A 23,816-nucleotide genomic window follows, 5' to 3' on the forward strand; every position below is an offset into this window, starting at 1 on the left:
CTTATATTGCAGTCAAGGATATTATTCTGCTGAGATTTCCGCTCATATATAATAAATGCGGACATAAAGTCAATTTTTTCATTTGGAACACTCAGTCCTAGAATCTGTATGACTTCGTAGTATTGCAGACTTTACCATTTTATCGATTCGTTAGCCAAAAGCACTTGTCCGTGTGAAAACGCATTAAAGGATATACCAGTCAAGGATGAAGTGGACCGGAAGCAGATGCCCAAGTAGAGAAGATGTTGGTAGTAATGGGATTTCTTGCATTATTAAGATAGTAAATAGAGTTGAGTTGGAAAAAATGTGAAAGGTTATAGGAACGGGCAAATGGTGGAGCATATTGTTTTGAGTTGAGTTGATTAAAGTTTAGGTTCACGTTAATTTTTCTTAAACAGACATAGGAGGTAAAAAGAATCTCTTGGAAGCTTTCGAGAAATTACTCTTAAGGGTGTACCTCAAAGACCAGGTAGCTGGAGTTATCGTAGATAATATATGATATATCCCTATTATTTAAGAGATGACTGACTAAAGTGGAAGTGGATGGCTGTAGCGCTTCCATATTTTACCCAGTGTTGGCCAACTATAAAAGACAATGAACGGCGTCTTGCGGTAATTGAGACAAAAATGTTACGTTAGACTAGTGACGTGACACTTTTAATCACATCCGAAATGAGGATATCCACGATCGTTATGGGGTTGCACCGATCGTGGAAAAAATGCGAGAGAGGCGTCTTTGATGGTATGGTCACGCAATTCGTGCTAAGGAGAATTCACTTGCCAAGATTGGTCTGAACATCGAAGTCGATGGTAAACGACCAAAAGGGAGGCCTAAACAACGGTGGCTTGATACGCTGGATGGCGATTTAAAAGGCTCGAGATTGCACCCAGATCAGGCATTCGATAGAGTCAAATGGCAAAACCGATCACGACGAGCCGACCCCGCTTGTGAACCGGACAAAAGCTGAAGAAAAAGAAGAATTTTATTAAGAGGTAGTTACGGTTGGTACGTTCCTTTTCGATTTTTTTCAAAAGGGTAAACCCCACATTAAATTTTATCAAAGTTATTCGTTCCTTTTTGTTTTATGCTTAGTTTCGTATGACGCTAAAATTTCCTTAGACGATTTCTGCAATGTCTAATTATACTGAGCAAAGAAATTGTATAAAATTTTGTCAGCGGAATGAAATTTGGGTGCCAGTGTCAAAAATATTCAGAATAATAAAGAAGGCCTGTGTGAACCATCATTTATGCCAATGGAATGTGTGTAAGTGGCGTAAACAATTCCAAAAACATCGTGAAAGTGTTGAAGATGAAGAGCGCGACCGACGACCATCAGCCTCTACCGAAGAACAACACGTCAAGAAAATTGAAGAACTTCTATTTTTCAGTCGCTGATTAACCGATTGAGACCTCGCTAATGCTGTTGGTATTTCAAAAGGATCTGTCGATACCATTTTGAAAGATATTTTCGGCCTGAAAAGTGTAAAGTCACGGCTAGTACCAAAGCAGCTCAAATTTTTCGAAAAAAAAGACACATTGAGATCTGTGAAGAGATGCTTTCTGACTTTCAACCGGTGATGTAACGGAGATGAGGCTTCGGGAAACTAGCGAGCAATCCATGTCGTGTAAAAATTGAAGCCAAACCGAAAAGATCGCACCAAAGTCAAACGAATGTCAAATTCATTTTGACAGCTTTCTTCAATTATAGTAATGTTGTCCAATCGGCAATTGTTACAAATCTCCATGAAAAGAATGTTATGCAATTCTTTTTCGCTCTTATGGTGTATTTCTATGGCGCAGCAGAATTCGCAGCATTCGAAATTTATTTCGAATGTTGCGAATGGAAGCGGTTAGATGACGCCACCCGCAGCAAAATTTGCAACATTCGAAATTTATTTCGAATGTTGCGAATGCGAGCGGTTAAATGACGCCACCGGCGCTCTCCGCTTATTTCCATGTTAGTATATCCTCCTGTTGCCCTCGACTTCTATAAAAATGACCGCATAGTATCTAGTTGCCTCGGGTGAGTAGATGAGGTAGGTATTTCTCATGGGATACTTCCCCATGTGCTAGCAACCAACAAACTTTTTACTAGTAAATAAGTACCAATAGCAGGAATGTCAACAATATCGACTAGCCATTCTGATTGAAGTAAAATGATGGCACTATCAAACGCATCTCTCTATCTCTTGGGGTACTGCACTTCTATATTCCTGCTTCGTAATAACAGGTCCTAATCTAGTATCGGGTCGCCAACGACGGAACCTTTTTCTCTAGCGCAAACCAATTTCAACAACTAGAACTTTCAAAAAAGCTACATCAACTCTTGTCTACGAAGTGTCTTCACAATACCCTGGGATGAGATAATATCGAACGCAGAATTACATCGACGTACGATATCCGTGAGTAAGTTGATCAATTGGCGAAAGTGGCTGTAAAAATATCACACACAGAAGAAGTTTAGCATCTTCCGTACTAATTGTGCCATGCAATGGAATTCACTATCCCAAGATGGTTGTCAAGTTAGTCGACCTAAAATTACGGGGCAAAGTACAATAGAGTAGATTCTCTAGTTGACGAATTCGTCAATCATATCATTTCAGCGTTTTCTGGGTTCTGCCGGTTTTGCTGCGTTTAATGTTTCAAAATAGCTTTAATTTCAACCAAAAAATTAAATTTATTCGACCTCAACTTTGGAACAATCACTCAGGACTTGAATTCTAAAACCACTCCCGAAGTGAACCCAAAAGAAATTTTTGATATGATGCACACGAAATGGATTACTGGGGACGCAACATGAGCTTCCAAAGAGTGAACCCTTCCGGGATTGTAAGAAATAACTGTGTCCTAGCTATGGTAGCAGGCATATATATTCCCGAGTTCGGAACATGCTTCAACAGCCTGCTCTGTAGGAGAAATTTTCAACGGTCTCAAAGTTGTAGTCCCCTATCTTTATTGTTTTCATTGGACCAGTGCTATTCGGTATTGTTCATTGTTTGGTTTGGCATCACATTTAATCTACTTTAAATGCCTAATGCTGTTGAATTGTACTACTAGGACATCTGTCAACAATAAACTCTCCTTTTATTAACACATCGCATCATTGAAAAATGTCGAGTTTTGTGCCAAATAATTTGCTTCTCGGTTTTAACTTACAAAAAAAATCGGCTGAAGCACGCCGTTCGGTCGAGGAGACATAAACGAGCACCGTCAAAAACTATCTGCAGCAATTAGTTTCAATGCTTAAGAGGTGTCACCGGGGACATAAAACGCTCCGCAAGCATTATTAGATGAAGATTCACAAATACAGGATCAAACTGCGTAGTCATTAAACATCAGTCGTAAAGGGATTTCGAAACTTTTACACGCCATAAGGAAAATTCAAAATGAAAGAAAATGGGTGGCTCATGAGCTGACTGAGAGACCAATGGAGAACCAAAGAGTCGCGTCCGAAATTTTGCTTTTGCGGTATGAAGGAAAGGGTTAGCGAAGTATCAACACCGACGGCGTCCCAAAATCGCAGGGATGATGCAGCAATCGTGCACCATCATCATCATCAACGGCGCAACAATCGGTATCCGGTCTAGGCCTGCCTTAATAAGGAACTCCAGACATCCCGGTTTTGCGCCGAGGTCCACCAATTCGATATCCTTAAAAGCTGTCTGGCGTCCTGACCTACGCCATCGCTCCATCTCAGGCAGGGTCTGCCTCGTCTTCTTTTTCTACCATAGATATTGCCCTTATAGACTTTCCGGGTGGGATCATCTTCATCCATACGGATTAAGTGACCCGCCCACCGTAAACTATTGAGCCGGACTTTATCCACAACCGGACGGTCATGGTATCGCTCATAGATTTCGTCATTGTGTAGGCTACGGAATCGTCCATCCTCATGGAGGGGGCCAAAAACTCTTCGGAGAATTTTTCTCTCGAACGCGGCCAAGAGTTCGCAATTTTTCTTGCTAAGAACCCAAGTTTCCGAGGAATACATGAGGACTGGCAAGATCATGGTCTTGTACAGTAAGAGCTTTGACCCTCTGGTGAGACGTTTCGAGCGGAACAGTCTTTGTAAGCTGAAATAGACTCTGTTGGCTGACAACAACCGTGCACGGATTTCATCATCGTAGTTGTTATCGGTTGTGATTTTCGACCCTAGATAGGAGAAATTGTCACCATGAGTTCCTAAAACCGGGCGAAACTATCAATGGGGATCGCTATCGATAACAGCTCATTTGATGAATTTGAATCTGCATTGCTCGGAGAACTGCCAGAATGGGATGTTCAGGATACCATCAAAGTGCTGAAATGGAACGTACTACTGAGCCCGGATCCGATCCTTCTGATTATCACTTATTCAAGTCAATGACGAATGGCTCGGTTGATCTATACCTAACAAATTTAGAAGAAGTGCCGCATCTGTGCGTCGGTCTATCTGTCTATCATACGTACTTTTCTACAAAACGGGTAAACCGATCCGAACGAAATTTGGTGGACATATAGGAACTATGAAATCCTAGGTCTACAGTCAGTGAGATAAATTTATGTATTGGATGTACAATTTTTTTTCACCGAATAAAGTCATCAAATGAAAGATCTCGATACTTTTCGAAACTGATATTAGTTTCGACATGAATTGTAAAGTAAAGTAAGGAGTCAACACATGCACACTTAAGTGAGACTGGACTCATTTTCGGAAACTACTTAACCCAAAAATCTGAAAAAATCAGAATGGTGCGCTTTTACAAAATCTAAACCTCAAAATATATCCGATTCTAAAAGTATATTACTATCTTTTAGAAATTGACTGAAAGACCCCCTTAAATTGAAAGTTATACTCGCTTATCAATTTTGCATGAATTTACTGCATCTTAATCCATCCAAATAAGATGCTGATGTCATTATAAACGAGAATAATTGACATTCGCGTGAAATATTAAAATTAAATTCATGAAGAATCTTTTTCATTGCAGTCCTTTTTAAGGTTTTATGTGAAACAAAACATTCTTATTAAAATCGATTCAATGTTTGTCTGTCTGTCACGCCCGATTTACTTGAAAACGGTGGTCTGTGAATCCCTTTACATATAGCAAGTGGCTCCATTTTGTGTTGATTTTAAAAGGCGGCTCCTCATACACGCAAAAAGGGAGTGTTTCACAGAACATGACCATGCGGGGTATCAAATGAAAGGGCTCTATTAATGATTTTTGAAAATGATCTTGTTTCTGATATTGGGTGAAACATAGGGTATTTAGGGCTGAAAATGTGTGCTACAAAAAGTGAAACAGGTCTCGTTCTCAGAACCTAGTCCCCAAAATACATCCCTTTCCGATATCTGCACAAATAAAGCTAGAAGTATTTCCTGTTTACCCCTTGGCATCTGACTGTGTGAAATTGTGCTTCACTTTCACTATCATCTCACTTAACGCTGTGCAGGTGATAAGCTCACATTGCGCCGTCACAAATAAAGTTAATAATAGAATATTACCATGTTTTAGAAATTTACCCGAAAATCCGGTGGGCTCCATGGGAACATTTTAATTTTCTTTCTTTTCGTTTTCGTTTATTAAAATCGGTTTATCTGTCTGTCCGTCACACGCATTTTTCTCGAAGGCGGTTACAGCGATTGACACCAAATGTGGTAGAAAGGTGGAAACTGTGAACGCTCACACATACAGTGGGTAAAAGGATGTTACGTTGAATTTGCGGGGGGGTCCCCATACATGCAAAAAGGGAGACGTAAAATTTTTTTTCATCCAATATAGTCATGTGGGGTATCAAATTAAAGGTCTCGGTTAGCACTTTTCAAAGCCGGTCTTAGTTTTGACATTGTTTGGAAAGTTGGGGAGTGCCATTCTCAGAAACTACCCAACCCAAAAATATCGAAATACCTTCCATAGTGATATCTGTTCAAATAAAGTTAATAATAGTATATTACTATAATTTTTTGTAATTGGCTGGAATGCCCCCTTAAGTTCATCCTAGCACTACGAAATTTTGCAGTGGTGTAGGCTATAATTAGAGCATGATCTTACCAAGTTTGGTGGAAATCGCACTATAACTAACAAAGTTATAATACGTCAAAGTTGTTGCTTCTTTGAAAATTGAAGACTACTAATGTCAATATCACCCCAAAGTGGATACTCTCACATAATATATGCATATATTACGTGCTACGTACTAAGAAATACACAAAATCTTTCGTACCTGAAGCGTTCAGCTTCCGGTTTCCCGACTTGTTTAGTTATTTGTATATCAGTGTCAATTACTAGAGATAGGCATCCTCCACATTTGCTATTATTGAACTCTTAATGTGAAGCGTATGAGGTTGACTGTTATCTATACAGTGCTTTCCAGATCAAACTATTTATGTAAGGGGTTCTTTAAAAAATCGAGGGCGATTTAACTTTTAACTATATACACACGGAACTGTCGTGCACTCATCGTTCCTCGCATTGGGAAACACGAAACCTTTCATACCTGGATCATTTAGCTTTCGGTTACCCGACTTGTTTAGATTTCCCTCTGATCCAGCTGAACCCGAATTTGGAGATCCTTAATGACGACTGATATTTCCAGTTCTCTTAATGCTCTTAATGCTGTCGAAAAACTCTAATGGTCTGGTCAAGTAGCATATTGTCTTGGCTATCCTACAGAGCACTGTACTGCATCATTGTGAAACATCCCATGCAACGATATACCTAACCTTCAACAAGCCACGGTTGTGGATATCTCCAAAAATAGAATTGGTTGTATTTACAAAACATCTTGAGAATGTCGGCATGTAGTCAGGCGAAGAAGGTAGGAAGAAAGGAAAATGATGCTCATCACCACAAAGGGCAGTACAAGAAATGAAATTTTTATTAGCGTTGGCAATTATGTACATTGTTCATCTTTAAATTCACCAATATGTGTTGCTGGAGCTAAAGCGATAATAGACGAGAAGGCAGAAATCTAAATCCAGGGCTCGAATTATCTCTTTACAGTCCTGCCTATAATAGGACGTTTTACGATGCGCTAAAGGAGTCGTTTGCCTTGACAGATGACACATATAAAATCAAATCTTTGAAAGTAACTTCGACCCTATCGTGATCGGCATTTTCTTGTACCCACTACAGTGCAGTGTTTTGCACTTGCTTTTCTGAGGGTGTAGGTTTTCCACAATATTTTTGTGCATATTTGATTTTTTTTTCAATTCAGTTATAAATCCCTCCTGCACGCTCTGATAGAATATTTGTAGCCCGCCTCAATTTCAGCCTCTCCCTCCTGCCCCTTTGTCGGTATTCCGTCAGGCCACATCTATATATTCTTCCATCTTCTGAAAGAAGCAGAGTAGGAGAAATCAAAGATCGTTAATTTTTGGAACAGATTGTATATGCATATATGTATTATGGTAATCTAACACCTTAATACGTAGTTCGAAACCTTATGCCTCGAAAACTTCTATTTAAAGAACAACAATATCGTAATTATCCCTAGCCCTGGTGCTAATCATGACACCTATTTTTTTAAATGTCTTAAATATTATTGATCGCTATATAGAGATTCAATTACATATATATATATAACACATCAAATGGAATGAAATTAACGGACTTCTGTCACGAATCGCACAAGTAATTTAATAGAGACGATAACATCCCTATATCAAATTCATATCAAAATCGTGTTAACGTGTGTCACGCTCGTGCTTATACCCAACAATGGTTTCTATGAAACCAGAATAATTGAAGGAATAGATACGTACAAGGTACAGATATAAACATTACAAATGAAATTAAACTTTTCGATTGATCGGTTTGCGGGCATCTGAAATTTTCATTCGCATCGCATCATATTGGAAATATTAGGAAAATCCCAAGGATATACGAAGACTACCAAGAAGATACAGCATTACAATCAAGAAAATGTGGTCTCCTGAGTCGGAAATTAATTCAATTGCAATGGCCACAATGCGCAATTCAGCATCTGCATCGTCGGGTATGTATTAGATTTATTTTCATGTGATTATGTTTTAGAAAGTGATGATAGTGCAAAATAGACTGCTTCCTTCTTCAACGGAGCTCATTGTTAAGACAAACAGGGTTCTGCTAATTGTGCTTAACTTCCAAAGGAAGAAAGTTATAATATATGGTTGTTTCCTGATAGCGATTAACGACTTTATTCATGTTGTGTATATTGCTCAGTGAACCATCGATTTCATTCATATATAACCCACGTGTTACGTGATATAAAAATGTTCTCCACATTAGCAAGAAAACTTTGTCAGGAAAGAGAAATTATAATTTGTGATTATTTATGGAAGGGAAAATAAAATATATGAATGGAGAAAAGAATAACATATGTGTAGTACATGAAACTCAGGTGATATATAAGGGACATGCGTATGTCCTGTGTAGTACATTTTTCCAATAAGCATGTCCACTCAATCAACTAACGTCTTTGGTTCTATAATTAAATCAATGAAAGTCCATTAAGGAACTATGAACATTGGTTTTCTGATGTTTTAGAAATTGAGGAACTGATAATAAAACCAGATCGTGTCGTTAAGAAGGATAACATAATAAAGTTGGTCCACGTTATCAGAAATTCAAATAGACTCCTCACAATAACAATGCGAGGCTATTCAAGCCATAGAATGTAATACATCTTTACAAAAGGTAGAGATAATCGTCAATATTTACCTCTTCCTTCACAGACATAGCACCCTAGCTTGCTTATGAAAGTTGATGTCAGCAAGATTTCCAAGTCAGTTGCTATCCAAATATTTCTATTCGATCAGCATGAATGTACAGTATGGATATACATTCAACTTTCCCTCGAATTGCAAACAAGAAACCAAACTTGGAGCATATTTAATACTTCTTGCCAAAAAACAGTATCTCAACATAACTTGCAACCGCTCGGCAATTCCAATCGGTCCTTTCCCTCCAAACTAGCTTATTTTCTCGGTTTAATAAGCGGATCCTCAAGGTGGTCTGAAATGCAATTTACTTGCCACTTGAATTAAGTTCACCCTCTTTTTGTGTAAAACTCCTCTAGATTGAATTTCGTTTAAAAGTACGAATAAGGTTCTGCCTTCATCAATCCGCTGCGCATATTCAGCGTGTTGAGCCCATAGCAGGTCTCGTCGCTTCACAAGAGTCAATGCGGACTTTACTGGTACTAAAATTCGTCATAAAATGAGTAGAACTACGTCCCACACCCATATTACGGACGGAGAATGCCAAGGTGGGGTGGAAATGGTGCCTTTAAGATGAGGTAAGGCAGAAGAAACATCAACTGAGGATGCGATCCACCGTGGTGGATCTCCTCGTCCCTGGATCACGCCGCTCCGGGCTCGAGTTTTCCGACTCGCGTTCACAATCTTTGCCTAATGTTGTACAATATCCTTTTTCGTATATAAGGTTCCGGTCAGGCCTCACACATCGGATTAAAGGATACTCGAATTGTTTGATAATGACATAGAAAGGATTGAAAAGTCTAAAGGGTCCCCTGCACATTTCCAAGTTGGCTATTATTAAGGCGTGCAAACGCATGTCGATAGGATACTGGGGGACATTCACAATAACTTTCGACATTTTTTGCTATATCAGAGCATCGTGATGACCCGACGTAAACGTGAGTTGATGAATGGTTGAAACTTTCAAGTTACACTAAGTGTAACTCCCATATGCCAACATCGAGAAATCAACAGAAAAACGTCAACTTCATGTTGGTAGTGTGTTGACTGAAGTCATACCGTAAAAGTAAACAAATTCCAACTTCAAAAAAGTTGACTGACGGTTTCGTCCAGGGAGGAGGCAACTTATCAGACGCAACAGGTGGTAATATGATGAGTGCCTCAGCCCCAGACGAAACCGTCAGTCAAACTGGGGTGTTTAACCCAAAGAAAAGAGTCATTCGACCACAAGAGCGGAGGTAAGTTGCTTCCAAAGTGGTCCGTTCAGCCATCAAGTGGATGCGAACTCAGGACTCCCTGCATCCTTAACAAAAAATTTCGACTTGCTTATAGTCAATGAATCTTTATTTATAACCGAATCCAAACTATGCTGAAGAAAACAACACGTGGTGTCGAAATACATATAAGATTCATTGATTATAAGCGATCTTTTGCCCATTGATGACATGGGAGCAATGCGATGAACAATCGAACTGACAACATTGGTCTCGTTGATACTTATCTTCAATCTGACTCTGATTACTTTCTTCCCCAAATTAAAGCCAAGGCCCGTGACTCGTGGAGAGAAGAAGCCGTGGGAATAACCTCTGGATGGTTTTCAACATGAGGGTGGGGCACGTGAAACTCTGTAGGAGCTCCTCCACAGTTTAACATTCACCTCCTCGCAAAACTGCTTAAATCATTCCCTCTTGCCCCCGGTATAGTCAGCTTAAGGGTTTTGCGGGCTACGTTGTAGGCTTGTTCTTTTTCCCTCTGATCGATCCAATCTACTGCCCTCTGAGCCATTGAAAAGCTAGCCAGTTCACTATTCCGCCAGTAGATAAGTCTTTTATTGAGAACTGCCCACCTCTTGCTTTCCTTCACATAATAAGGACTTCGGGTCCCTATTGCGTTATTTGGCAATATCTTCTCTCTATCCACATCTTCTGCATCGATCGGACTAATCATTGCTTCTAGCACATGCCTTCGCGAAGTGTCCAAACAAGAGGAGTTTGAAATACCTCTTTAGTGAGATCTGTTCCCTTATGTTGAGTAATATATCATACCAATCGAATTCGAACTTTTCCGGCTATTAACAATTTCTGAGCTGCCTCAAGTGGTAATCGTATTGTGGCTGTTGGAGTGTCGAAATAGGCGTTCCTCAAACTCACAATAGACTCCTCCGCAAGTTTTTCCAACTTAAATGTTCCTTCAAAGCAGTACAAATTTCTCCTCTCGATGATTGAGGTTTTAACTTGAATGCGAAAGCCATCAGTTTTTCCCACCCTGAATCTTTTTAGCACGAGCATAAGCCCCTGGGTCCTGCGCAACCTGTTGGCATTTCCGCTCAGATTAGATTATATTAAGGCCGGGATACGCTATGACCCTCTTGAGTACCTCCGCGTATTATAAATTGCCCTTGCTGAAAATAACAATCGCCTCTGTACAAATTTCCTTTTCCTTGTTGGTTGCCATCCTCCATATATTGTTTTCGTATTACTCAGGTTTCGCTACGCCAGCCGACTTTCGGACTAGGCCATATACTTTCCCCTTTCTGAACTTTTAGCTCTGCTTTTAATTTCCTATCAGATCTCCCCCTTTTTCCCATACTCTGGGCGTAATTTGATGGCGATACGATTAAATGTCACTCGGTTTGTCTGAGTACCGATGAGGCAGCAGGTTTCAGCTTCTGCTTATAGTTTCTTTTATCCTCCTGCGATCTGTTATAGAGAACTATAATAGCTTTCACCATATTCTTTATGATTTGATGCATATTGTGCTTGTTCTTGATAAGCTGGAACAGGTCAATACTAAAACGAAATTCCTTCGGAGCAGAGCTCTGCTCTCTATGAGTTCCGGTCAGATTACTCCTTCTATACAGTCCTTCACATTTGGCATTCATTATTCCCCCAGTGCTTTATCTTTGACGGTCTGTGCCATTGGCAAAGATTTCAAGCTTGACGAACTTCCGCTGAATTGGACTTTTGAAAGTTATGTGTAAAACAAAACCTTATTAAAATCGATTCAACGTCTGTCTGTCTATTTGTCACAGCTGATTTATTTAGCAACGAACGAAGCTATTGTCACCAAATTTGGTGAGAATGCGTGGTCTGTGAATCCCTTTAAAGGGGGCTCCTTATATAGGCGAAAGGATAATTTAAATATTTTTTTCACAGAATATAGTCATATCAAATAAGGGGGCTCATTCCGATATCTGCTCAAATAAAATTGATAATAACACATTACTATATTTTAGAAAATTACCAGAAACCCCCCTTAAGTTCATCCTAGAAATACAATTATAACTAATAATATTATACACAATTTTGAAAAATTTTGAAGGCAATCCAACTATTATTAACAAAATTATAGAAGGTCAAAATTGTGTATTTCACGTGACTTTATCGCACTCTAAAACCTATACGGCATCATCATATAAAGTGAACTTGTGGCGCGGCAGGATCTGCACCATTCGAAATTTATTTCGAATGTTGCAGATGCAGACGGGTAGATGGCGCGGAACTCTCCACTCACTCATTTTAGAACGCACCAAGGGAGTGGAGAATTAGCGGTGGAAAAATGCCGTTGGTTGGGACAGTAAGGACCGCATGGAAATAAGTCGGTCTCTTCTGTTTCCAAACACTCGCGAGTAGTTTTGGACATTTTAAGCCGCCTTAGCCCAACTAAAGAAGTTAAAGAATTCTTAGCCCAACTAAAGAAGTTAAAGAATTGGTAGCCCAACTAAAGAAGTTAAAGAATTCTTAGCCCAACTAAAGAAGTTAAAGAATTGTTAGCCCAACTAAAGTGCGAAATAAATTATAATTTATTAATATAGTATACACTATCCTCGAATTTATTTTCTTTGAATCAACTGTGTTTCAGTTACTATTATTAACTTCGCATCGTACATCAACTACGAAAGTAGTGCAGCCGGTTAAAAACTCATGTAAGCGATCAAGTTGGAGTTTGGAAATACATACATCAAGGAATATTTTGTTTACTCCCTCTCGTCTTCTGCATATTCCTGTCCGTCAAGTTTCCCTAGCCTATTCCTTCCTTCCTTTGGTGCTTCCTTCTTCTTCAGCCCTTGTTCCGTTCGGAAGCGGGTTGGCTGGTCTTGATTGATTGCGCCATTTTGCTCTGTCGAAGACCTGATCTGGATGTAATCACGATCACCATCCAGCCTATCAAGCCACCGTTGTTTTGGTCATCCTTTTGGTCATTTTCTATCGTTTCCGATGGTGAGACCAATCTTGGCAAGTAAATTCTCCGTAGCGCAAATTACATAACCGCACCATCGAAAACGCCCCTCACAATTTTTCCAGGATCTGCGTAACCTCAGATTGATTGCGAATATCCTCATTTCGAACTTTCAACGCAATATCTTCGTCTCCATTACCGCAAGACGCAGTTCCTTGTCTTTGATAGTCGACCAACACTCACAACCATAGGAGGCGACAGGGCGGACACCATTGCGAGACGTCGATCACAAAAAACGCCAATTATAGAACAGCACTTCATCCAGGTTGCGCTAATGCGTGAAACAATTTAATAGCCCAGTTTACCATTGGCTCATAGGATTGTTCCAAAATACAATATCTAAATCGCTCATTTTTAGTTCCCTCTCTCATTAGGATCGGCGGTCAAAAATTCTGTTTTATTCCGATCGAATCTGAGATCGTGCTGCATAAGGTGATAATTCCATTTTTGAACAAGTTGCTCTAGATCAGCTTTGCTATGTGACGCCAGGAAAACATTATCTACATAAAGCAGTGTATATGGCGCTGGACGTTGAATGTTGCGCGTGACAGTGTCCATAGCAAGAACAAAGAGGAGTGATGAGAGGGCGCTTCCTTGGTGAACACCGACAGAGACATGAAGCGGTTTTGATATGCCCGCCACACTTCGGACTTTACTTTTCAGATCATCTTAGAGCAACTAGTTCTTCTGGTACTAAGCCTTGCCGCAGAACGTACCAGGTGAGTTTGTGCGGCACTTGGTCAAACGCTTGGTCTAGACCCAGAAATGATATGTAAAGAGCACGATGGTTCTCACGGTGTTTCTCGGACGGTAATTTACCCATTCTACTCGACTAAATTCGCTTTTCCATATTGGAGCGGTGGTACTTTCTTGCCAATCAGATGGTGTTCTACCTTCCTCAATAACCTCAGTGAACGACAGTATTGGGTCCTAGCTCTTCGCTTTTCAGAGCTCAGATGCGATGTCATCAGATCCTGTTGCTTTCACCTATTTCATTCCTTTTATTGCTTCCTCGACTTCGGTCGCACTGACAGTTACATCTCTGTGGTTTTTTAGTATTATACTTGTCGAGTTGACTCAACACCACGGTCTTCTTAAGACACTGATTGATTTTGTAACCACAAACACCCCCTCGAGACAAGCACAACTTAAGCAGTATATACTGAGGTTATGGCTCAATTTATTCATATTGGTGGATTCTATACCTTCCTAAATTTCTTCAGAACTAAGAAGTACGGCACCCATTTTGAAACGCACTAGTCCAACGAGAACAATAAAGATAATGGATTACAGCTTTGAAAATTTCACCTATCTACGGTCAAAAATCACACCGGATAACAGCTATGATGATGAATTTTACTGTACGAGACAATTATCTTGGCAGTCCTTATGTACTCCTGGAAGACCCGGGCTCTTAACAAGAAAAGTTGCGAACTCTTGGTCGCGTTCGAGAAAAAAAACCTCCGAAGAATTTTTGGCCCCGTATATGAGGATGGATGATTCCATAGCCTCTATAACGATGAAATCTATGAGCGATACCACGACCGTCTGATTGTGGATAAAATCCGGCTCAACAGATTGCGCTGGGCGGGTCACCTAATCCGTATGGTTGAGAACGCAAAGCCTATAAGGGCAATATCTTTAGGAGAAAAAGAAGACGAGGCAAATTCTGCCTCAGATGGAGCGATGGCATAGGCCAGATAGCTTTTAGAGGCGCAAAACCGGGATGTCTGGAGTTCCTTACTAAGGCAAGCCTAGACTGGATACCGGTTGTTGCGCCGTTGACGATGATGATGATGAACGGGCATGTGACAGGACTTCCCCTGAAACATGTCAATTCAGGGGCTATTCCGGTTTTCATGGTATATACTGGTACTTCAGATGAGTCTCCGTGCAGAATTGAGGCTGATCATCCTAATTAGACCTTTGGAGCATTCGCATACTACATCACAGCCAGTAAACCATAGTAAGTATGATCGTGACCGTATCCCGGTGCCACCACGTGGAGGTTCTCTTAGTTTTGGTCCGGACAACAGGATTGCTGCCCCGTCTTTCTCGCCGCCTTTTCAGATCACCCGGTCGCGCTGACAGGTGGAAGTGCTCCAAATGTCGGCAATGCTTGCGGAAGTCGAGGATGAACAAAAATTTTTCTGTTGAAATCTGCTTAAAATATTGTCCCCATCTATTCGTCCATCGGTAAACAACGTTCGTTCTTGTCATTAATGCAACATCCTGTTTGTATTCATCAAGTCGGTACAGATCTCTCTGGCCATCCTGAGCATCCAATTTATCAGAAAGATCTTTGTGTTGGGCCGCCCGGGTAACAGCGATCGATTTCTTTGCTTTCCGATTGGTATTCCAGTAAATTTGCCAATTAATGAGCATTTTATTGTTGCGAAATTTATGGCAGAGGCATTTCTTTGGTGTTTGCGTTACGATTTTTATTGTGTTAAGTTCTTCGATAAATGTTGGTGATTGCAACCATAAAGGAATGATTAAAACCAACAAAAGGTCCTCGCCTCCTGAATCCTTAGAGCTTTCAAGTAAAATTAGCCTTTCATCTGAGGTTAATAATCCATAGTTTTGTTATACTTCATATTCATGCCATGTTCCGCGATCTCTATATTAGAGTGTGCGCTGGGACTCCGCTCACGTGCATTCACCACACGACGGTTATCTAACTCTTATCCAGGGCTATCACTGGGAGATATGAATTGACTTGATCCAGAGATGCACAAGGATCTTTACTGAACTTTGCCGAGTTAAGGCCGATTTGGGATTTTACATTGAATCCATTCAACCCCTTGGCTCACGATGGCTATAGAATTCGTCTTTTACTGCGTTGTCCTTGTGTTCTTCTGAAGCATATACGTTGATTCATCAATCGATGAAAAATTTTCACTTGAAGTGCAGAAATTCTTTAATTGATTAGGGTTAGTCTTCTTGTGGACTACAAAAGCTAATACTCCCACGTTCTAGATGTATCTTGTACCCTTCAACCTGTTTTATGAGCGCCTCCCCCGCTCTCCAGTTCCCTACAAACAGCGCACGTTCCAGGTCCAAATTCATAGTCCTTTTTCCATTGCCGTAGTCGTGCCTGCATTTTCGATCCTTGCCAAAACTTAGTTTTGTGTTCTAAGTAAATAGTGTACTGTGAACAAGTTGTCAGCCTATTATATAGCCCCCAATCTGAAAGACCTGTCAGCTCACATCTGTTTTCGACACAGAAAACTCACCGTTCACCCTCTCTTGCCTGCTGCTTTGTATGGCTGGGAGATCATCAGCGTGGAGCTGAGAGTAGAATTTGGTAGTAATGCTTTAGGTGTTAAATCAACGTGTATTACCCAAGTATTTATTCAGGTTGCAGTACCGAGTCTGCAAACTCCTTTATGGCATTTACTACTTTTCGAACCCCCTAAACCGCCTCATACTGGCCATTATCATCATTCAATCATGAAGTGGTCTTGATGAGGAGTTGACAGCACGATTATGTCTTCAGGTTTTAGAACTGAGAGAGAAGTTAAGCATTTCAATTCAATATGACGCACAATAAAAATCCCAATAATAGATCGAGGCCGTAACTCAATTCGCTATCCATTTAGAAACGTTGTCGCTGCATAAAATTGCTAAATGAATTGTCATAAAAAACTTTTATTCTTCTCTATAGGCACCTTTATCATCGGAAAAACCATTGCATCATTCGAATAAATTGCACTTTTTTCTGCAAGAATTCATGTTTCCCGTCCACAGAAATATCCACCGCTACTAGCAGCATACATGCACATTATCCCTGAAAATTTCCTCATACGCATATCAAAAACTTTCCCACGAATATCCTGCTTGTTATATTTCCGCCCCAAAAAACAGAAAATGGTGGTAGGCTTGGATGTCATTGTATATAATCGTTAAATTAGCGAAATTCTCTTTTATAGGCGCAATCGGATGCCTATTAGGTGAGCGCCCAAAAACAAATGCATATTTTCGTCAGAGGCTCTCAACTTGAAAGCAATATTCTAGGATATATGATAGTATAGAGCCATATAGAGCGAACTGTTGGAGTTAGCTCGTTAGCAAACTTTTTGTAATATAACCCAAAATAAGTATCGATTTTCAGGCCTCTCCAAGCTTTGGATCCGGAAGTCAAGTAGCAATTTGCTTGTTTACTCGCGACTGTTTCTTGAGAGCGTCCTATGGTTAACTTCCCTGTTAACTACCCTAAACACACTTTTGCTGGCCAAAATGTCAGCCCCTGTTTGTATCCACCCCTGACTTGTACAAGCTCAACCGAATGGAACAACGAACCATAAAAATGTGAAGTATTAATACCTCCAAGCCATGCCAGGAGCCGAATATCCTTTATAAATACATTCGACGCTGGTACGCTAGGCTTTATTCAGTATTTTTTTATCACGTTTATTAGCACTACCGCGTCATTATTTTTACTGTTCTCAGTTTGGAAGTAGCTCATGCAATAAATTTTGCACATAAAACAGTGGGGGGACTGTAAATAATTAATATCCTTGAGTAGGGGACACATACTAGTCCTGTGATACCGAAGGGAATGTTGTAGTATTATGGATATGCCGCTTTATGAATTTTCGAAGCCAAAGTGTTGCTATCACGTAATTCATTGGCAGCATTTTTAGTGATTAACGGTTGAGGACACTTAGAGCTGATTTCATGCATTGCTTTATACATAAATATCGTCATACTAGAGGAAACCTGGGGCCTATAGCTCAAACTCATGCTTGGAGAATTGTTCCAGAAAGGACAAAACAAAAACGATTCCATAACCGAACAGAACAATTCAAATTGTTTCCATGGACCTCCAACCATTCAAGGACAAGAAAGAATGCATTTATCCATTATATCAGCCGCGTAACCATTCAAAATATAATGGGAACATTAGGTCTAAGATGTGCCGCAATAACTCCCTGTCAGAAAGTTTTTAATTTCTCAAAATAGCAATTATCCTGAATATGCTCTCATCTCTCAGTTAATGTAATTATAGCGCAAAAAACAAGGAATGAAAACCTTTAAAACTTTTCAAGGGGACATAAAAAGTTGGCGAACAGCCAACAAACATGATGCCAAAAATGTTTAAATGTCTATGAAAAAAAAATCGTCTCATTTCGGCCTCCTCCTGCTATTGGCATAGAACTTGGACAGTATTAAAATCTAGCCTTCTCCAACAAACTTGGATTCTCCTCATCTTTTTCATCTTATCTTCCACAGAATTTCATAACATTTGCTCTTATCCTAGTTTGGTATTGCTGCCTCGTCCGGAGATTGTCGTACAAATAAATATGGTATGACTTTATGTTTTCAGGGAACGAATGAGATTGAAGACGAAATGTCGACTAAAGTCCTTCGCATGGTTGCCCTTGGTGTAACTCGAGGCCATATGGCCATGCAACTGTATCATTTCAAATATTGCGAGGCATAATCCGCATATATGTAATTTGTATGTTATTTAGGACGCTATCATCATCATCGTTCTACCACAAAGTGGTTGACTAGGATTCTAGGGATATGGTTAGGTAAGCTCGTTACGCTCTGTGAGTGTTGTTGAATTTGTATTATAGCATTCTCAGGTGAATTAATTTCGTTGAGAGGAATGCCTAAACAGTTTTTTGTAGAAATTCATCATGGAAATGTATCTCCTTTTCAGGTCACGTCGCATAATAGTCAGACCAGATTCGGTATTGTTTGCAATAGAAGTATGATCGCAAATATTGAGAACGGGATTTCCCGAAAAAGTGTCTACATTGCTGACTACATTAAGGATGGAAATAAATTGACAAATAGCTTCCGAAATTCGCTGAAGGTCAACTCTATATGGCTTGACAATTAACCTGTGATTGGCTCACTCACTCATAAAACTAACTTCAATAGTCGTCCACCGAAGCGAAGTGCCAGAATGATAGTGGGGGAGAGAGGTAGGCTATAGCACGGCGGACCTCCTAACTCTCGTGGTAATTATATGAGTAATACAATAAAACAAATCAACAAATCAAACAACAAAGAAGGATACCGTACCGCACACTAACTGGCCGCGTACCGTACCGCACACACTGAGAACCAGGTGACCACACCCAAGAAGGGAGAAATTGGGAGGTCAAGCAGTGAAGTCAAGGTCAACATTGGCCCACTATGAAGACCACAACCAACAATGGTCCCCACTCAAAAAGCAGGGACAAGCAAAGGTACGTTTGACGTCACCATATCAGACGTTAGAAAGAAAGCAGGTCTCAGTGGCCCAAGTGCTAAATCTCGAGGGGGTCAGGGTTGAAGGCAGGAGCCTAGAGATCTGCCGTTACCTATGCTAATGCAGTAAAAAGCATTCGAACTCGAGGGGTCATGTAGCCAATAGCATTTCCGGAGCAAATACTCACTCATGAAAAACATTAAATAATTGAGAACCTCATCGTCATGAAAATGGGTGTGAGATGGAATAAGGATCTCGTGTTCACCGGCATACGCCTTCGACCAGGTCTTATTCTGGTAAACTGAGGACACGACGGACTATCCTACGACTATGGTCTCTAAACTCCCAGAATAGAAGGGAACGGTACTGTCGACATATGCAGGGGATGATATACCAGGGGCACACATGGTGACGGTCTACCTTCCCAAAGCCGCGCGATTGAGACGGGGAAGCTTCTACGCCTCCTCATCACTCAAAATATGGATCTCCACACGCGATTATGAAAAGTTTTCAAAAGCAAGACGGAGGGCAAAGGGAAACTTCTCACGACCGGGATAAACAACCGATCCCTGGAGGTAATTAAATATGGTAACTGCCTCATCAATTGCAGATTTGGTAGTATACTTTTGCACGTACACAATGAGAAACCAAGGAAGGATATTTTGGAGGACACATCGGGTGGTAAGCCTACCCTGGTCCCTGAAGAAATCACAGAAGCCGTAAAGGTACAGAAGAGGAGAAGCTAGACGACCGTGATGTAGGCCTTGTAGAACTCAAATCGGACAGGGAAACGGAAGGAAGTAACATAGCGGAGGAGAAACGTAATTCTCCGACATTGGAGAAGAACTCCAAGCACTAACGGAGCCGATGGCCAGCGCTAAAATAGCTCCCGTAAACCCCCACCATTCAAAAGTTGCATCTGCAGTAATTGTAAGGACAAGTTGTAAGGACAACATTGGAATTGTGCTGGCTCAAGAATGTTGGGTGTACCGGGAGCAGATTCGCGGTCTGCAAAGAGGAAGTATGCAGATAATTTGGGATCCCTCTTGTGAAAACCCAAGAACCGGCATCATGCTCGAAAGAAACTTAAGATACATATGTATGTATTTTACAGTTTCTATTTGGAGATCACGTGACTGTTTAAGTCGAACTGGGAACCGGAGGGAGATCTCGAGGGTCAGTCGGGGCATTAGGATACTTCCCATAAGTTATAATACATAATATAGGGAACACACCAATATTCGTAACCTACACAAGGCATGAGGTACTTGACATAACTTTAGGGAGCGATTTGGTCAAGAGTAGGAGGGTGTCGGATGAGCCTACTATTTCGGATCACAGTAAATTGAGTAATAGAGAATCCCAGCAGAACAATGGATAACATGACAACGAAGTTTCACTTCGATAAGAAACGTGGCGTTAGCATAAAGCTTAATAGCTTAATATCAGAACCACCGTGGGGGCGTTCGCGCCAGAGACCAGAGCTATCAGCCTGCAAAGATGAGGCCTTGTTGGAAGTAATAGAACATATACTTTTATAATTCCCGAATAAACAGGCAATGTGTCCTGATATTGCACTCTAGAGGACATAACTCGTAAATCATAGTAGAGGGTTTTAATAGCAAGGCAACGAATGTTAGAGGACATGTCTAATTCGAAGCGTTTGTGAAATTGGTCGTGCAACTCGCAAATGTTAGGAATTTATACCCTTTCTGAGTAAGGTGCCTGGAATATATAGCGAACCTAACATCGGCGAACGTCAGGAGAGTTGTTAACAGTAACCACCAGGCGTGGTGGACTACTCGGAAAAGACTTTTCAGAGTTAGGGTTTCTGCACAGCTCGTGGCCGATTAATCCTTGGTCCGCATAGAAAAGTTGACCTAGATTTCCCCATAGGTCACGAAGGTCCTGCCGTTATAGGCTTATTATCTGCACAAAATTAAATGTGAAGATAATGAAACTAGGGGACAGTTTTGTTGAAAACTAAGACTATGTGGATGTCACATACTCCACAGAAAAGTAAACAGGAGACGTACAATGCTGAAAGCCGCATACAAACATTTGCTACGTAGACTAAAAGAGAGAGAGAAGTATAAGAGCCCGCTTCAAGCGTGTATGCGAGGATCCAAACACAAATAAAACCTTGAGGCTCCTAGAATGATAATGAAAAGGCCGTGAGGGATAAACATAACCGCAGGTGACCTACAAACCATCATTACAAAGAAATTCATGCCACCCTGCAAAAATAACGCATGGCATCGCCTGTATGAGCGGAGGCGCTTGGCAAATCCGCAATGACATAACAACAAATGAGTTCGGTTGGATGCTACAGAGAGTATTAGCAGGGTTTTGGATTTAATTATCCCCAGAATTGACCTGGGGGGTAACGTACCAGAAGATCCAGGATATGTTGTTTTTCATGGCCTGATAGAGCGAAAGAAGGAATGTGAACGTTGAGATGCTCAAGACGATGGTAAACTAGGTTGCAGTTGCCCTCGCAATCTTAAAGATACAAAACATGCTACTAGAGGAGACAAGCAGGAGAAAGCTGAAAGAGATGGAAGCACAATATCCTAAAAGCATACCTACCTCGAGCAGTCATATGAGGGCTAAGATTGGAGAAACCCAGTAAGTTGGGAAACCGGAAGCTGAACACTTCAGGTACGAAACGTTTTATGTATTTCTTAATACGTAACACGTAATATATGCATATATTATGTGAGAGTATCCATCTTCGGATGATATTAAAATTCATAGTCTTGAATTTGCAAAGAAGCAACAACTTCGATGTATTATAACTTTGTTAATAATAGTGCGATTTCCACCAAACTTGGTAATATCATGCTCTATATTATAGCTTACATCACTGCAATTTCGTCGTGCTAGAATGAACTTAAAGGGGGCGAGGGGCGTTTTCTGTAGCCAATTACTAAAAATTATAGTAATATACTATTATTAACTTTATTTGAACAGATATCGGTATGGAAGGTATTTCGGAGCCCAGGCACTATATAGTGGCAGCCTCCTGATTTTTTTCAAATTTTTCGGTTGGGTAATTTCTGGGAATGGAACTCTTAAAGAAAGGATCATTTTCAACCCCCCGTACTCCCCACCTTTCTAGCAAATGTCAAAACTAAAACCGGCTAATCGAGACCTTTAATTTAATACTCCACATGACTATATTTAATGAAAAAAAAAGGTACACCCTCCTTTTGTATATATGGAGACCCCCCTTAAATTCGACGTAAAATGATGTAACTCACTGCATGCGTGAGCGTTCACAGTTCCCACCTTTCTACCAAATTTAGTGTCAATCGCTATAACTGTCTCCGAGAAAAATGCGTGTGACGGACAGACAGACAGATAGCCAGACAGGCGGATAGTAAACCGATTTTAATGAGGTTTTGTTTTACACAAAACCTTAAAAAGTATTTTTATGATCACCACTTTAAAGGGGAGAAAAGACTGCAAAGTAACATATATAAATAAAATAGGGACCAGAGAAACTTGGGAAAACTGAAGAAAAAAGGGAATAATTTTGTGGAGATTGAAAGAAGATTGACGAAATTGGTGTTGACATTTCTGGATGTTGTACAAAATTGGCTGAACAGGACGCATAGCAAATGGAAAGAGGAAAGGTGTATTAGGTGGAAAGAGGTGATTGACACTTAAGCCCACTTCCAGGACCGAGAGTATGAATAAACACTGCGGGGAGGCAAGAGGAAATAAAACTTTAACTCCGTCTTTAAAACTCGGAAATTATTACAAGCAACGTGCGCCAGGAAAAAAATTTACAGTTGTAAAAGTCCAGGAAGCATAACTTGTCGGAAACAATTCCAATCCATTCACCACATTACAGTGCTGGTATTCATAAATATTCAATGATATAACCAAAGGAGTTAACCGCAGAGATAAAGCAAGTACCACCTTTCATATATAAACGAGCTAACAGTCAATATCGATTGCACCTCCGAATTAAACTGAACTTGACCATTAATGTTTGGAATGGGACTAAATCAGCAGATGTTCCGTAAAATTACTACTTCAATGACGAGCTATAATATTTTATTATCATCATGACCAGCAACGTAATAATCGCTATCTACTCAATTTTATATCTGACATATGTATATATATGGTTGCCATTCACCCTTTGGTGGGATATAGCACATCAGCATCCCCGACGATTTCCCCCCGATTGCCCACTCGTAGGCCACCTTGGGAGAGTGCATTCCATTGCATGACGTAGCCCGCAATGCAATTGTCGCCCCTTCTTAATGTGTGGCCTATTCACTGCCACTTTTGCCCTCCGATCACAGTGTGTACGAGTGCCAGAACTGTGCGCCGACTAAGTTCTTCGTTTGAGATAGTGTCAATACAGCGCACTTCGATGATACGACGCAGACAGGCATTGACGAAAGCTTGAAGCTTTTGGGTAACAGTGGAGTTCACTTTCCATGCGCTACTCCCATACTGCAACCCGGCGAGAACAAACAGATGTCATCAACGCAGTCGAGGTGTTTGAGAAAAAATGTCATAGTCCATTGAATTCCTCCACGTCCTTCGGGCAAGGCAACATGAAGATATCGGTGACAAGAGGAAATAATATCGATGACAGGATGCAACCTTGACAAAATCCACTTTGGACCTCAAAGTCCTCCGAGATTTTAAATCGGTGTAGCACACGA

General features: G+C 40.6%; 1 protein-coding gene across 7 annotated transcripts in view; it reads left to right on the forward strand.

The window, feature by feature from the left end:
- Positions 1–23,816, forward strand: part of LOC119661141 (apoptosis-resistant E3 ubiquitin protein ligase 1) — a 109,038-nt gene that overhangs the window by 29,617 nt on the left and 55,605 nt on the right. For 2 of the 7 annotated variants that reach the window (XM_038070345.1, XM_038070346.1), the window contains exon 2: positions 7,541–7,978. The exons of 2 other annotated variants lie outside the window; for them this stretch is intronic. In XM_038070345.1, the coding sequence (XP_037926273.1) occupies positions 7,906–7,978 (73 nt within the window). In that variant the 5' untranslated portion in view covers positions 7,541–7,905. Of the gene's footprint in view, positions 1–7,540; positions 7,979–23,816 lie in introns of those variants that run through there. 3 more of the 7 variants (XM_038070348.1, XM_038070342.1, XM_038070347.1) reach the window with 3 other exon arrangements.

This window comes from Hermetia illucens, chromosome 1, assembly GCF_905115235.1.
Source record: "Hermetia illucens chromosome 1, iHerIll2.2.curated.20191125, whole genome shotgun sequence".
Classification (NCBI taxonomy): domain Eukaryota; kingdom Metazoa; phylum Arthropoda; class Insecta; order Diptera; family Stratiomyidae; genus Hermetia; species Hermetia illucens.